Source organism: Oncorhynchus nerka, linkage group LG15, assembly GCF_034236695.1.
Source record: "Oncorhynchus nerka isolate Pitt River linkage group LG15, Oner_Uvic_2.0, whole genome shotgun sequence".
Classification (NCBI taxonomy): Eukaryota; Metazoa; Chordata; class Actinopteri; order Salmoniformes; family Salmonidae; genus Oncorhynchus; species Oncorhynchus nerka.
The window spans coordinates 55,113,622-55,129,342 of NC_088410.1; the positions used below are offsets into that span (position 1 = coordinate 55,113,622).

Consider the following 15,721-nt stretch of genomic DNA (forward strand, 5'->3'; position numbering starts at 1 on the left):
GTTCAGGAGTCTTAATGGCTTGGGGGTAAAAACTGTTGAGAAGCCTTTTTGTCCTAGACTTGGCACGCCGGTACCGCTTGCCATGCGGTAGTAGAGAGAACAGTCTATGACTGTGGTGGCTGGGGTCTTTGACAATTTTTAGGGCCTTCCTCTGACACCGCCTGGTGTAGAGGTCCTGGATGGCAGGCAGCTTAGCCCCAGTGATGTACTGGGCCGTACGCACAACCCTATGTAGTGCCTTGCGGTCAGAGGCCGAGCAATTGCCGTACCAGGCAGTCATGCAACTAGTCAGGATCCTCTCGATGTTGCAGCTGTAGAACCTTTTGAGGATCTTAGGACCCATGCCAAATCTTTTTCGTTTCCTGAGGGGGAATAGGCTTTGTCGTGCCCTCATAACGACTGTCTTGGTATGCTTGGACCATTCTGGCCATGCAGTCGTGGGTGAACTTGGAGTACAGGAGGGGACTGAGCACACACCCCTGGGGAGCTCCAGTGTTGAGGATCAGCGTGTCAGATGTGTTGCTACCTACCCTCACCACCTGGGGGCGGCCCGTCAGGAAGTCCAGGATCCAGTTACAGAGTGAGGTGTTTAGTCCCAGGGTCCTTAGCTTAGTGATGAGCTTTGCGGGTACTATGGTGTTGAACGCTGAGCTGTAGTCCGCTACACATATTGAGACAGAGGGGCGCTGTTTCCCTCACTCAGATGATTTTTACATGAGATTCAGCCACTTGCATATTGACCTAAAATTATGAAAACACAGAGAGAGACAAAATATAAATGATTTAATTATTTTTATTTTTATTGGTCAAATACTTGGGGAAGACTGGCTTCCCTTGGCATCCATGAATACACACCACTGTATATTTCACGGAGAAACCCACCCCACGTTTGGTGTCAGTATAACCGGTGGGATTTGAACCCAGGCCCCACTCTAATCAAAATGCTTGTTTATGTCACAGCTGAGAGTGGACGAGTTTGAGTCCAACGTGAACGAGATCAAGGACCCCTTCCCGCCTGCTGACTTCCCTGGTAAAACCCGTTCGCTCACACACCTCTGGGCACATTCATGTCAATCTAATCTGGATCTCAGAGAACTCCGAATTTAGAACGTGGCACGTTTCCTGTTCATTCTTTCATCCAGGTGATGATGAGGAGGAGGAGCCTGATATCCCTGACACCCCGAGGCCACGGCCAATGGCAGACCTGCAGCTGAAGGAGGAGGTGGTGCCTATTCCAGAGGCCAGCTCCTTCTATATCTTTAGCTCTGATAACAAGTAATGATGATTCTGGTGATGATTATGGGGATGATGATGTACTTGCTAAGACTATGATATGTTGTTGTTTATCTGCCTTATAGTTGAATACACTGACTTGGGGTCACTCTGGAAAAGACCAACTGCTAAATGACCAAAAATGTACTGATGATGGTGGTGATGATGAATGGCCTACGATGAATGCATTATGATGTTGGCATTATGTGGTTGTTTTAGCCTCCTTACTTGGCTGTCAGTCACTCTGCATAACAGTGTCTGCAGTTAAATTCCTGTGACGTAAATGGTGTCCCCCTCCAGGATCCGTAAGCTGTGCCACCGCATCATCAACGCCACCGCCTTCACCAATATCATCCTCCTCTTCATCCTCCTCAGCAGCATCTCCCTGGCTGCCGAGGACCCTATCGACCCCATGTCCTTCAGGAACCAGGTGCCCACAGACATGCGTGCTCTGCCTGCTGTATCATTCACCTCCTTATCGCAGATGGAAAAGCATTTGTTTCAGTAAAGAAAGCCGAAAGAGAATGAATTTTGACCAAAATAACTGACACAAAGGGGTTTTCTCTGCTTCATGGCATCACTGTCTTTAACCTACGCAGCATGACTGCAAGACTGTACGGAGTACCACTTTAGAGATTCTGCTAAAGAGCTCTGGTGCGCTTACTATGCTGAAATGAATCCGCCCACGTTGTCATGTTGCCCTGTTTCCCCTGTGTAGGTGCTGGCCTCCGCTGATGTGGTCTTCACCTCAGTGTTCACTGTGGAAGTTGTCCTCAAGGTAACCGGGCATTGTCGGCTCCACTACAAGTAGCTGTACTGGATTAGAAAGGCACTTTTCTAAATGGGATCATGTCTTACATGTTTACATTACCAAGTACATGCACCTTTTCTGCAGCAACGGTACATCGGTAATGTGACAAACTCTCTCAACATTATGTTACATCCACTTTAACCTGCACCGCAGCCCTTATTCAACTCTATGTGTTTTCACATGAGTAGCTGTGAGTTCATGTGGGTTAATTGTTTGTTGGTTTGAGAGGGTTTATTCTCAACCAGTCTCGTCATCTTCAGTATCCTTCCGCCTCTACTCCAGATGACCGTATACGGCGCCATCATGCACCCCGGCTCCTTCTGCCGGAACTCCTTTAATATCCTGGATCTGATTGTGGTCAGCGTATCCCTCCTCTCCATGCTCATGGAGTAAGTAGTCCCTGGGAATGTATAATGTCATTCAAATCCTGTGGCACAACTGAATCTATTCCATAATGCTTGATGTAGCTTCGGTTATGAGTGTGTGTCTCTCTCTAGAAATACAGACTATAGACAAGTCAAGTGTGAGATGTGGTGCCTGCCCTATCTAGGTCCAGTGCTATCTCTGTGGTGAAGATCCTCAGGGTGTTGAGGGTGCTGAGGCCCCTAAGGGCCATCAACAGGGCCAAGGGCCTCAAGGTGAGCTTACCTGTGCTCTCTACCCCTCACTTCTACCCCTCAACAGTACTCCTTACCTGCTCCGCTGACACTATATTCACATTCTCATTGTTTTTTTTACATGTTCCCATTACCTAACACACCAAAGGCATCACTTTGACCAACCCAGCAGCCACATGTTTTTCTAGTTCTGGTCCTGAAGTACCCATCTGATATGCTGGTTTCTGCTGTCTCTTGTGGTCTAGCATGTGGTCCAGTGTGTTTTTGTGGCCATCAAAACTATTGGCAACATCGTGCTGGTCACCATGCTGCTAGACTTCATGTTCGCCTGCATTGGAGTCCAGCTCTTCAAGGTGAGCTCTAGATAGGGATGTATGGTAATTTATAGGGATGTATGGTAATTTATAGGGATGTATGGTTGTTTATAGGGATGTATGGTAATTTATAGGGATGTATGGTTGTTTATAGGGATGTATGGTTGTTTATAGGGATGTATGGTAATTTATAGGGATGTATGGTAATTTATAGGGATGTATGGTAATTTATAGGGATGTATGGTTGTTTATAGGGATGTGTGGTAGTTTATAGGAATGTAGGCTAATTTATAGGGATGTATGGTTGTTTATAGGGATATGTGTGGTAGTTTATAGGGATGTATGGTAATTTATAGGGATTTATCGTTGTTTATTTTGATTCATTTTGTATTTCACCTTTATTTAACCAGATAGGCCAGTTGAGAACAAGTTTTCATTTGCAACTGCTACCTGGCCAAGATAAAGCAAAACAGTGCGACAAAAACAACACAGAGTTACACATGGGATAAACAAACGTACAGTCAATAACACAATAGAAAAATCTGTATACATTGTGTGCAAATTAAGTAAGGAGGCAAGGCAATAATTAGGCCAATAGTGGCGAAGTAATTACAATTTAGCAATTTACACTGGAGGGATATATGTGCAGATGAGGATGTGCAAGTAGAAATACTGTGGTGCAAAAGAGCAGAAAAACAAAAACAAATATGTGGATGAGGTAGGTAGTTGATTGGATGGGCTTTTTACAGATGGGCTGTGTACAGCTGCAAGCTGCTCTGACAGCTGATGCCGAAAGTTAGTGATTGAGATATAAGTCTCCAATTTCAGTTATTTTTGCAATTCGTTCCAGTCATTGGCAGCAGAGAACTGGAAGGAAAGGCGACCAAAGGAGGTTTTGGCTTTGGGGATGACCAGTGAAATATACCTGCTGGAGCGCGTGCTATGGGTGGGTGTTGCTATGGTGACCAGTAAGCTGAGATAAGGCGGAGCTTTACCTAGCATAGACTTATAGATGACCTGTAGATGACCTGGAGGCAGTGGTTTTGGCAACGAATATGTAGCGAGGACCAGCCAACGAGATCATACATGTTGCAGTGGTGGGTAGTATATGGGGCATTGGTGACAAAATGGTTGGCACTGTGATAGACTGCATCCAAGTAAAGTGTTGGAGGCTATTTAGTAAATTACATCGCGAAAGTCAAGGATCGGTAGGATGTATGGTAATTTATAGGGATGTATGACAATTTATAGGGATGTATGGTTGTTTATAGGGATTAAAGGTTGTTTATAACGATGTATGGTAATTTATAGGGAAGTATCGTTTTTTATAGGGATTTATGGTAGTTTATAGGGATTTATGGTTGTTTATAGGGATTTATGGTAGTTTATATGGATGTATGTTTGTTTGTAGGGATTTATTGTAGTTTATAGCGATGTTTGGTCATTTATAGGGATGTGTGGTAATTTATATGGACGCATGGTAGTTTATAGGGATGTACTGTAATTTATATGGATGTATGGTAATTTAAATGAATGCATGGTAGTTTATAGGGATGTATGGTAATTTATAGGGAAGTATGGTAGTTTATAGGGATGTAATTTATAAGGATGTATGGAAATTTATACGGATGTATGGTCATTTATATGGATTTATAGTAGTTTTTGGGATGTATGGTAGTTTATAGGAATTTATGGTAGTTTATATGGATGTATGGTAGTTTATAGCGATGTATGGTCATTTGTATGGTAATTTATAAGGATGTATGCCAATTTTTTGGAATGTATGGTAATTTATAGGGATGTATGGTAAATTATGGGGATATATGGTCATTTATATGGATGAATAGTAATTTATATGGATGCATGGTAGTTTATAAGGATGTATGGCAATTAATAAGGATGTATGGTAATTTATATGGATGCATGGTAATTTAGATGGATGCATGGTAGTTTATAGGGATGTATGGTAATTTATAGGGAAGTATGGTAGTTTATAGGGATGTAATTTATAAGGATGTATGGTAATTTATAGGGATGTATGGTAATTGTTAGGGATGTATGGTCGTTTATACACCTGATGATCAAAACAGAAGTCCACACACAGTCAAAGCTAATATTCTCGCTCATGTTCTGTATGTATGTGTTCATGTTCATCCCTGCAGGGCAAATTCTATGCTTGCACAGATCCTGACAAAATGACAGAGGAGGAGTGCAAGTAAGAGAGTGCAGTGATATTGTTTATTCCCTCGCACACAACATTGCATGAAAGTACAGAATGGAGCATTACATTAGTCCTGCTTTCTCTGCCACACTCTCCTCTCCCATGTACTCTCTTTCACTCATTTATCTCTTTATTTCTTTCATTTTTGTTATTTTCATTTTTTTCTTTCTTTCTTTCTTTCTTTGTCTCTTTCTCTTTCTCTCTCTCGCTCTCTCTTTCTCTCTCCCTCCCTCGCTCTCTCCTTCTCAGGGGCAACTACATTAGGTACCAGGAAGGTGCCATCCATCCGATGACCATCCATAAGAGAGAATGGATCAATGCAGAGCTGAACTTTGACAACATCCTCGAAGGCATGCTGGCTCTCTTCACTGTCTCCACCTTCGAGGGCTGGCCAAAGTGAGACATACATAGATGCTTGGGATTTTGTATTTATCACATGGCATGCCTAGTAAAGTACTATGGAACACATAACAATGTATGTATGTCATGCTTGCTCAAATGCCTGTGTGTGTGTGTGTGTGTGTGTGTGTGTGTGTGTGTGTGTGTGTGCACGCAGGTTGCTCTACAAGGCCATAGACTCTAACATGGAGGATGTGGGTCCGGTGTACAACAACCGCATCGCCATCTCCATCTTCTTCATCGTCTACCTCATCCTCATCGCTTTCTTCATGATGAACATTTTCGTGGGTTTCGTCATTGTTACATTTCAGGAGCAGGGAGAGCAGGAGTACAAGAACTGCGAGCTGGATAAGAACCAGGTGTGTGTATCTGGGTGTGTGTGTGTGTCTCTCTCTCTCTCTGTTTTGTTTGTTGTTCTAACACACAGCCGTGTGTAACCCCTCTGTGTCCTGTCTTCCCTCTGACAGCGTGCGTGTGTCGAGTACGCCCTGAAAGCCCGGCCGCTGCGCTGCTACATTCCTAAGAACCCGTACCAGTACAACGTGTGGTACATCGTCACCTCCTGCTACTTTGAGTACCTGATGTTCCTGCTCATCATGCTGAACACCATGTGTCTGGGGATGCAGGTAACGCTATTGGAGGTGGTTCTCATTTCAAATACTAAAATGGGATTCTTTGAAAGGACTTCTCCTGCGTCACATCAATACAATGGCCTCTGCGAGATGTTCCTACTACATATGTCCATCCCTTCTCCATATCTAGGAGGTCGGTTTTTTTGGGGGGGGGGGCACCCTTGAAAACAAGATGGGCATCTCAAGAGATTTCATCCTGGAAAATGACAAATCAAATAATATTATTAATATTAATATTAATATCTTCCCTTTTTCATTTCCTTCTTCTCTCCCCCCTCTCTCTTCTCCCACAGCACTGTAACCAGTCAACCCATGTGACCGACCTGTCAGACATGCTGAACGTGATCTTCACTGTGCTCTTCACTGTGGAGATGGTCCTCAAACTCATGGCCTTCAAAGCTAAGGTCAGTGGTCCATAACCATGTCCTGAATGCACTACACTTCCCAAGATGCCTTGCAAATCAATGTGGGATCACAATGATTCCAGAATAATAGCACAGTGGTTATTTAGCAACTTCGTACTTCTTCATTGTGTGTTGCCCTCTTCTCAAACTCATGACCATCAAGGTTCAGAGCTGGAGTGTCTGTAGGTTAAGATACCTTTTATACACACACACACACACACACACACACACACACACACACACACACACACACACACACACACACACACACACACACACACACACACACACACACACACACGTGATGAATATCTTTTCTTCCCCCTAGGGTTACTTTGGAGACCCTTGGAACGTCTTTGACTTTGTCATCGTCATCGGCAGCGTCGTTGACGTCATCCTGAGTGAAGTCGATGTGAGTATTGTCATTGCGTAATGTTATTCTGAAATATGTAAGTATTGTTATGTACTGTAATACTCAATCCCCACTGTTCCTAAAATGTTTAGGTTTACTAAACAGTTCAGGTGGACCCACTGTGCATTTTTGTCTTCACATTTTGAATTTCTTGGGTTATTATTTATAAGGCTGAGGAAAATCTACAGATATTTCACAATAAATGCTCTGTCCTGTCATCTGACTTTCTGGACTGTGTTTACACCCCTGTCTGACACCCCACCCACTTAGAGAAACTCAGGACAGGCTCCCCTGTCAGAACTCGGCCCCAATAATAGCACTGAGGATGCGGTCAGTATTCGCCAAGGGGTAACCCTCGCACTACCACCCACCTCTGCCCCGGCTGCACCTTCAACCCCCCGAACGTACCATCCTCCTGAAGCCCTGCAGCACGTGGCTGGAGCTTGCCTCACCCACCTGCCACGCCTTGAACACCACACCACACCCTGTCTGCTTGGTTACTTTATGCCCCTAACATAATAACTGTTTGGTAATTTCCCTCATTGCTATTACTGTTTGAGACTGAGAGGGCTGATTCCAGATCAGTTGTTAAGGGCAGAAAACAACCACTGTCACCTTGTTTCACCTCCCACCACCATGTGTCCAGCGAACTGTCAATCATTCCTACTAGTAAGTAAGAGATTGACATCCTTCTGTGGTTTTTACTGTGATTCCTGTACGAGGGACTGAGTCAACAGGTTTGGCGTCAGGTTCTAGATTTAAAGCAGCATTTCACATGTTTCGCTTCGGAAAAGTAAATATAATTTTAGAAAACATAATGTTAACTCAAGTTGCCATTACAGTAAACCTTCAGAAGACCCCATCAACCATTTTCACATCTTCAGCCGTCATCCAGTCGAAAATATTACAACGTTGTCCTTTTTTTGTGCTCAAATGCATTCTCTCCCTCTCTCTCCCCCCTTACTGCAGTCTTTCGTCCTCCATTTTCTCCTCCACCTTTGCCCCACGCATACCTCCAAAGCTGGCCCTGTCCCCTTTCGCCACTTCCTGTTCCACCACCTGTGTCTGATGTCACTTCATGTCTGACTTCACTTCCTGTGTCTCCCGTCTCTCCCCCTCACAGGCAGCCCTGGCCTCCTCTGGAGGACTATACTGTCTCCACGGCTGCGCTGTAATTATTTGCCCGTAGACACTGCAAGAACATTGCATGAAATCGCATGAAACATTGCATGAAACTCTGCGTTAGCATTGTTTATTCATTGTACCAGACATTGCATTGCAAATTGTTAGATACTACTAAACTGTTGGAGCTAGGAACACAAGCATTTCGCTACACCCACAAATAACATTGGCTAAATGTGTGCATGTGACCAATAGAATTTGATTTGATTTGATCTTCAGTCTCAGTAAAATCCAGGACAAGAAGCATTTTCAGCTGTTTATTTCTTTGGTGCCTTCAGGAGGTGAACCCAATGCAAGCAATAGCAGATTCTGAAAATGCCCGTGTGTCAATCACCTTCTTCCGACTGTTCCGTGTGATGCGTCTGGTGAAACTGCTGAACCGTTCTGAAGGGATCCGGAACCTTCTGTGGACCTTCATCAAGTCCTTACAGGTCAGAGTTCACTCCGTTTCTTTGCCTTTCATTCTGTAAGATTCACATTTCTTTGCCTTTCACAATTCTTAGGATTTGATTGGACAGTGTCTGACTATGTAATTGGTTGTTGTGCTGCAGGCCCTGCCCTACGTCGCCCTGCTCATCCTCATGCTGTTCTTCATCTATGCTGTGGTTGGGATGCAGGTATTGGACACACACACACATACACACACACACACAAACGTACAGCACTCTCAGATGAGATGTATGTGTGTGTCTCCTGCAGATATTTGGTAAGATAGCGCTAATAGACGGGACGTACATCAACAGGAACAACAACTTCCAGACGTTCCCCCATGCTGTGCTGCTGCTCTTCAGGTGGGTGATCTGATCCATCAGTCCACTAACTCCGTTTCCATTTTCTTCCATTGCCTTTGCAAGTTGTACCGTCTCTCTATCCCCTACCCCCTCTCTCCCCCTCCACCCTCTCTCCCACTTCCTCCCTCTCTCTATCCCTCTCTCTCCCCCTTCCCCTCTCTCCTGCTTCCTCCCTCTCACTATCTCTCTCTCTTTCTATCCCTCACCCCTCTCTCTCTCTCCCTCCAGGTGTGCGACAGGTGAGGCGTGGCAGGAAGTAATGTTGGCGTGTCTGTATGGGAAGAGGTGTGACCCTAAGTCAGACTACCTGCCTGGGGAGGAGATGACCTGTGGAGCCAGCTTCGCCATCATCTACTTCATGAGCTTCTACATGCTCTGTGCCTTCCTGGTGAATGACACACACACATGCATACACCTATACACACATTTGCAAGCTGAGACATACATTCACACACACACACACACACACACATGATGCTGTTGTTCTCCACAGATCATCAACCTGTTTGTGGCGGTCATCATGGACAACTTTGACTACCTTACACGTGATTGGTCCATCCTGGGTCCTCATCACCTGGACGAGTTTAAGAAGATCTGGGCAGAGTACGACCCAGAGGCCACGTAAGTGTGTGTGTGTTTGTTGCCCCTTAATTTACTATATATGGACGGTAAAAATGGGGCTTACAGGTTTATCTTATGACGCGTCTTTTTATCCTATTATCAGTGTACTGCAGTTAGATTATTTACAGTAACTGTTGTTTCCCCTCACGTTCTGCAGGGGGCGTATTAAGCACCTGGACGTGGTGACTCTGCTGCGTAGGATCCAGCCTCCTCTGGGTTTTGGAAAGTTCTGCCCCCATAGAGTAGCCTGCAAGGTGAGAGATACAGGAGGGAATCTGTTCAATTATTGTATGTGTTAATTTAACATATCTATTAAGGCAGCAGACACCTTTTTTTAAATGTCTTTATTGATTCTGCCTGCAGAGACTGGTGTCCATGAACATGCCACTCAACAGTGACGGAACGGTCACCTTTAACGCTACGCTGTTCGCACTGGTCAGGACCGCGCTGAAGATCAAGACTGAAGGTGTTTGTGTGTGTGTGTCAGTCAATTACAGAGTACAGTAGTCAGTGACTGGTCCAATTGAAAGTGGTGTATTAATATCCCCGGCCTCACTGTTGCTATCTCATTGGTCAGGCAACTTTGAGAAGGCCAATGAGGAGCTGAGGGCCATCATCAAGAAAATCTGGAAACGCACCAGTATGAAGCTGCTGGACCAGGTCATCCCACCAATCGGAGGTGAGTTCAAACATCCTATCGCAACAACAAGCCGTTCATTCTAATTTGCTGCCATGTTTTTATGGGTGTTTGTGTGTGTGTCAGATGATGAGGTGACCGTGGGGAAGTTCTACGCCACCTTCCTGATCCAGGACTACTTCAGGAAGTTGAAGAAGAGACAGGAGGAGTACTATGGCTTCCGCCCCACCAAGAAGAACGCCAAGAATGAGATACAGGTGAGACCTTAGGCACGTCAGAATTTGATAATTGCATACATTCTAGTTATCTTAATGACCTGGAATATAAATGTCATCTAAACTTTTCATGAATTATCTAACAAGTCTTAATTGGTATCCCCTCACCATCTCTCTCTCGCTCTCTCTCTCTCGCTTTCTCTCTCGCTCTCTTGCGCTCTCTATCTGTCTTCCAGGCAGGTCTGAGGAGCATTGAGGAGGAGGAGGCTCCAGAGCTGCAGAGAGCCATCTCCGGAGACCTGATGAACGAGGAGGAGATGGACAGAGCCATGGAGGACGCAGCGGAGGAGGGTATCTTCAGGGTAAGAGGAGAGAGGGAGTGGGGGGGAAAGAGAGGAGCGTGGGGAGAAAGGGAGGGAGGCGGAAAGAGAGGAAGGAGGACAAGTTGAGGGTGAGAAGAAAGAGAATAAAACTCCTCTCTATTGTGAAATGTTGTTCCTTTCATCCTCCCAGCGGGCGGGCGGTCTGTTTGGGAACCACGTTGATTCCTTCACCATGGAGGAAGGAACCCGTGACCCTAACGCTACACAGGTCATCATTTCATCATTTCAACCATTTCAGTATTAACACTTACAGTATGTGACCTTCTTCGGACTCAAAGTGCTTTACATGGTATGGCTCTGAGTTTTTCCAGATCATGTCGACAGGAAAAACTCCTGTCCCGATGGAGGTAACTCACCTGTCTGTGTCTCCATGCAGGTGACCAGCCAGCGTCCCCTGCAGATGAGCAGATCAGACGACGGGGAGGCTACCAGTTCACCTGCCTACCATGCAAACGAGGACTTCTTCCCCTCAACGCCTAACAAAACCAACAACAACAATGTCAACAACAATGCCGGGGAGAGGTGAGTGTGTGTGAGTGGTCATTTTTTGTGTTTTGTGTGTTTGTTTTCCTTAGCTGAGAGGTCACACTACATAGTAATAAAGCAAGGGGTTAACAAGCTGATTCTTTGTCCTTCTGTAGCTTTTCTTGTGGGACATATGACCGGGTTCAGGTCTATACCATCTCAACCAGCAGAAGTCCCCCAGACAGAGACTGGCAGCTGCAGATAGTAGCTGGACCCAGGCAGGACGCTGAGCCCCACAGAGAGCCGCTCAGCCTCCGGCAGGCCCAGGGCCCAGACAGCGCCTTCGATACACTTATACAGGAGGTGAGTGGAGAGACCAGACACTGCATTTTGTACATACTGAATTCATATTGTATTAATGACATTGACATGGAACACTGGTCAAAACTCATTTTGAATCAGACAGAGTCATTCTCTCTCGCTCTCTCCTCTCTCTTCTCATGTCTTTCACCTCTGTTAGGTCTTGATAAACGGTGGGCTGGAGAGCTTGGCCAGGGACCCTCGTTTTGTGTCGGTGACGAAACGGGAAATGGCTGAAACGTTGAACTTTGACCCTGTGGACATGGAAAGTTCCGCCACTGAGCTTATGGATGGTCGCAGAGGGAGCGTTGTCACACCTCCAATCAGGCCCCCTCGCAGATCACAGAGAAAGGCCAACCAATCAACAACACCCAGGGATGTTGTGTAGACCAATAGGTCTGTCTGGCGTAGCAGCATAATAGAGAGACACGTGATCGTATTCAAATGTAAGCAAGGTTTGAAATTATTATGCTTTAGTCAAATATGATATCTGTTTTGGCCTATTGCAGTCAAATTGCAGTCTACAAATGATTTGTAATTATGTTCCGTTCCCCCGACCATCACTCAAGAAAAATCGTCATGAGGCCGAATCAAGCTGCCTCATTGGGTGCCTTCATAGCGAGTGATATCATCTGATTGGTTAAGCAGGCTTTATGAATCCAGTGTTGTCGTGATATTCTGACTTTGGATGATTTCTCTCTTGGTTGATTTAAAGACTTTCCCCGGGAGAGAGCAGACTTACGATATGTGAACATTTCTTTACCATGTTATGTTCACAGAACAGGCTCCTGTTCGGACATACGTTGAGTTCAGGTGAACATCCCGTCGTCCCGATTAAACATGTTCTCGAGTCTCAACTTAAGGAAGTTTTGCTTGCATAAAATGTCGGCCCTGTTTGAAAACTAGTGTCTTTCCCTCCATCCTTGAAGTAATCATTAATGCACCTGCAGTTGGGTAGGTACTGAATACGGTTGTGTGAGTGATTAGCTCAAAGAGGAAGGGAAGGTTGTGTTTTCTAAGTATTCTTGCAAGGTCCGGACGTTACTTTTCAGGGGACATTCTTTGAATTCTCTCATGACGACAAGGCAAGACATAGCTGGGTCAGGATGTCTCTGGGCTGGATCATGTATACGGTGTCCATATTAGGACCATCTCAGGATGTAAGCTGTGTTGACAAAGCTAACGGGCATGTTCAAGATACACACATTCTGTACAGATCTCCACATATCAACATGTATTCACAATGCTTGGACTTTTTTTGCTATAAAATCCCATATCTCAAACATGTACATCATCTCCAGCACTGAGAGGATGACCATGTAGTGTAACATGGGAGAAAAGCCTTGTGGTGTAGGGTAGTCACTAGCTGACCATGCTACTGTAGAATGGACTAAAGTGCAGATAAGAGGATGTGGTTAAAGACAAGGTTAGGATGAAGAGTAAGGTTAGGGTCAATGGTTGGGATTGTATTTGTGGTTAGCGAGCAGTGTGTATGAGATATGGACAACTTATGGTATAGTATACTAAGGGTTTAAAGTCCTCCCTGTAGATGGCATTTTGTCTGTTCTTCTATTTTCTTTTTGAGGTAGGGCGATTTGGTTGAAACCTACAGCCTTTATTATGAAAATTAAATGTTAGATTACTTATAAAGAATAATAATTGTCGTACCTGTAACCCCCCCAACTAAATAAATACGAAATAAAACAATTTGGTACAACATTTTTGAATTCATTGTTGTTTAAGTATTTAAAGTGACTATCTTCAGTTCAAACAATAACAGAGCAGCTACCTCACCCCTGTTTTGGTAAACGGCTGAGGGATGGGGCTGGAGAAATGTAACCACTCTCAAATTCATAGACAGAACTATGGATGAGAGGGGATACCTAGTAAATTGCGCGACTAAATGCATTCAACCCGAAATGTGTCTTTGGCATTTAACCCAACCACTCTGAATCAGAGAGGTGCGTGGGCTGCCTCAATCAACATTGTTGGCGGTTAAATGCCTTGCTCAAGGGCAGATTTCTTTCACCTTGCTCGCTTTGGGATTCGAAACAGCAACCTTTCGGTTACTGGCCCAACGCTCTCAACCGCTAGGCTACCCGCCAGACTGACCATCAAATCAAATCATATCAAAAGTGTTTATAAAGCACTTCTTACATCAGCTGATATCTCAAAGTGCTGTACAGAAACCCAGCCTAAAACCCCAAACAGCAAGCAATACAGGTGTAGAAGTACGGTGGCTAGGGAAAACTCTCAAGAAAGGCCAGATCCTAGGAAGAAACCTAGAGAGGAACCAGGCTATGAGGGGTGGCCAGTCGTCTTCTGGCTGTGCCAGGTGGAGATTAGAACAGAGCATGGCCAAGATGTTCAAAGATGACCAGCAGGGTCAAATAATAATAATCACGGTGGATGTCGAGGGTGCAACAGGTCAGGTTCATAGCTGATCATTCAGAGTATCTCTACCGCTCCTGCTGTCTCTAGAGAGTTGAAAACAGCAGGTCTGGGACAGGTAGCATGTCCAGTGAACAGGTCAGGGTTCCATAGCCGCAGGCAGAACAGTTGAAACTGGAGCAGCAGCACGGCCAGGTGGACTGGGGACAGCAAGGAGTCATCAGGCCAGGTAATCCTGAGGCATGGTCCTAGGGCTCAGGTCCTCCGAGAGAGAGAAAGAGAGAAAGAAAGAGAGAAATAGAAAGAGCATACTGAAATACACACAGGACACCGGATAAGACAGGAGAAATACTCCAGATATATCAGACTGACCCTAGCCCCCCGACACGTAAACTACTGCAGCATAAATACTGGAGGCTGAGACAGGAGGGGTCGGGAGACACTATGGCCCTATCCGACGAAACCCCCGGACAGGGCCAAACAGGCAGGATATAACCCCACCCACTTTGCCAATGCACAGCCACCACACCACTAGAAGGATCACTTCAACCACCAACTTACCATCCTGAGACAAGGCCGAGTATAGCCCACAAAGATCTCCGCTACGGCACAACCCAAGGGGGGGCGCCAACCCAGACAGGAAGATCATGTCAGTGACTCAACCCACTCAAGTGACGCACCTCTCCTAGGGACGGCATGGAAGATCACCACTAAGCCAGTGACTCAGCCTCTGTAATAGGGTTAGAGGCAGAGAATCCCAGTGGAGAGAGGGGAACCGGCCAGGCAGAGACAGCAAGGTGCCTTTCCATTCACCTTCACACTCCTGGGCCAGACTACACTCAATTATAGGACCTACTGAAGAGATGAGTCTTCAATAAAGACTTAAAGGTTGAGACAGAGTCTGCGTCTCACACATGGGTAGGCAGACCATTCCATAAAAAATTGAGCTCTATGATATCAACAAATATAGTTGTAAGAATGTTTTGAAGGTACAGCGTTTGTTTACTCCAGCATTGGAGTAAAACAATCTTGTCATTTGGGTTCGGGTAGGGTGTGACGACAGTTGAACTAAGCTCATAAGGCATTTATAAGTTATATTCTTCAAGTATTAATGTGTATATCATTTGTTAGAAAGTCCACACATGCATATAGCAATCACATATTGCCCCTTTTAAAAGCTTAAAAGTGATCAGGTTGGATTTCAAGAGGTAGTGAGTGGTATTGTCTTTTTAACGATTCATCTGTAATTTTGTTAAATAGAGGCAAAATAAAATAGCCGTAGTGTGATGAAGGCAAAAAAGAAGATAAAATAACATTTTCATCTCAATAAGTTTTGAATGATACAATCTGGTGTTCCCACAGGCCTTTTAAACAAAGTAAAGGTGTGTAATGTGTATAATGTGTAGCCTCTACTCGGTGGTGATTTTAGCATGTAACTCTTGATGGGGCAAAAAACAATACAAGTAGGATATATGCTAGCAAATCCACAAGACTAAACAATACATTAATTGCACTATAAAAGTAACAAACGGTGCCCACAAACGGCCTACATAAAGCTGTCCCAACAAGCAGTCCCAACATCTTACCACTGCTC

The 15,721-nt window shown here is 44.9% G+C and overlaps 1 protein-coding gene across 1 annotated transcript in view; it reads left to right on the forward strand.

The window, feature by feature from the left end:
• cacna1sa (calcium channel, voltage-dependent, L type, alpha 1S subunit, a) overlaps positions 1 to 13,455 on the forward strand; it is a 32,549-nt gene extending 19,094 nt beyond the window's left edge. Inside the window, 28 exon segments of the mRNA XM_029682767.2 lie at positions 961 to 1,030; positions 1,143 to 1,275; positions 1,573 to 1,702; positions 1,991 to 2,050; positions 2,366 to 2,472; positions 2,634 to 2,721; positions 2,946 to 3,053; positions 5,177 to 5,229; positions 5,485 to 5,631; positions 5,792 to 5,993; positions 6,102 to 6,260; positions 6,560 to 6,670; positions 6,999 to 7,082; positions 8,206 to 8,253; positions 8,543 to 8,695; positions 8,816 to 8,881; positions 8,964 to 9,055; positions 9,284 to 9,443; positions 9,549 to 9,676; positions 9,834 to 9,930; positions 10,040 to 10,142; positions 10,254 to 10,355; positions 10,440 to 10,570; positions 10,765 to 10,890; positions 11,042 to 11,119; positions 11,288 to 11,433; positions 11,553 to 11,739; positions 11,897 to 13,455. Coding sequence (XP_029538627.2) covers positions 961 to 1,030; positions 1,143 to 1,275; positions 1,573 to 1,702; positions 1,991 to 2,050; positions 2,366 to 2,472; positions 2,634 to 2,721; positions 2,946 to 3,053; positions 5,177 to 5,229; positions 5,485 to 5,631; positions 5,792 to 5,993; positions 6,102 to 6,260; positions 6,560 to 6,670; positions 6,999 to 7,082; positions 8,206 to 8,253; positions 8,543 to 8,695; positions 8,816 to 8,881; positions 8,964 to 9,055; positions 9,284 to 9,443; positions 9,549 to 9,676; positions 9,834 to 9,930; positions 10,040 to 10,142; positions 10,254 to 10,355; positions 10,440 to 10,570; positions 10,765 to 10,890; positions 11,042 to 11,119; positions 11,288 to 11,433; positions 11,553 to 11,739; positions 11,897 to 12,124 — 3,297 coding nt within the window. The 3' untranslated portion in view covers positions 12,125 to 13,455.
• Positions 13,456 to 15,721: the final 2,266 nt, after the last annotated feature.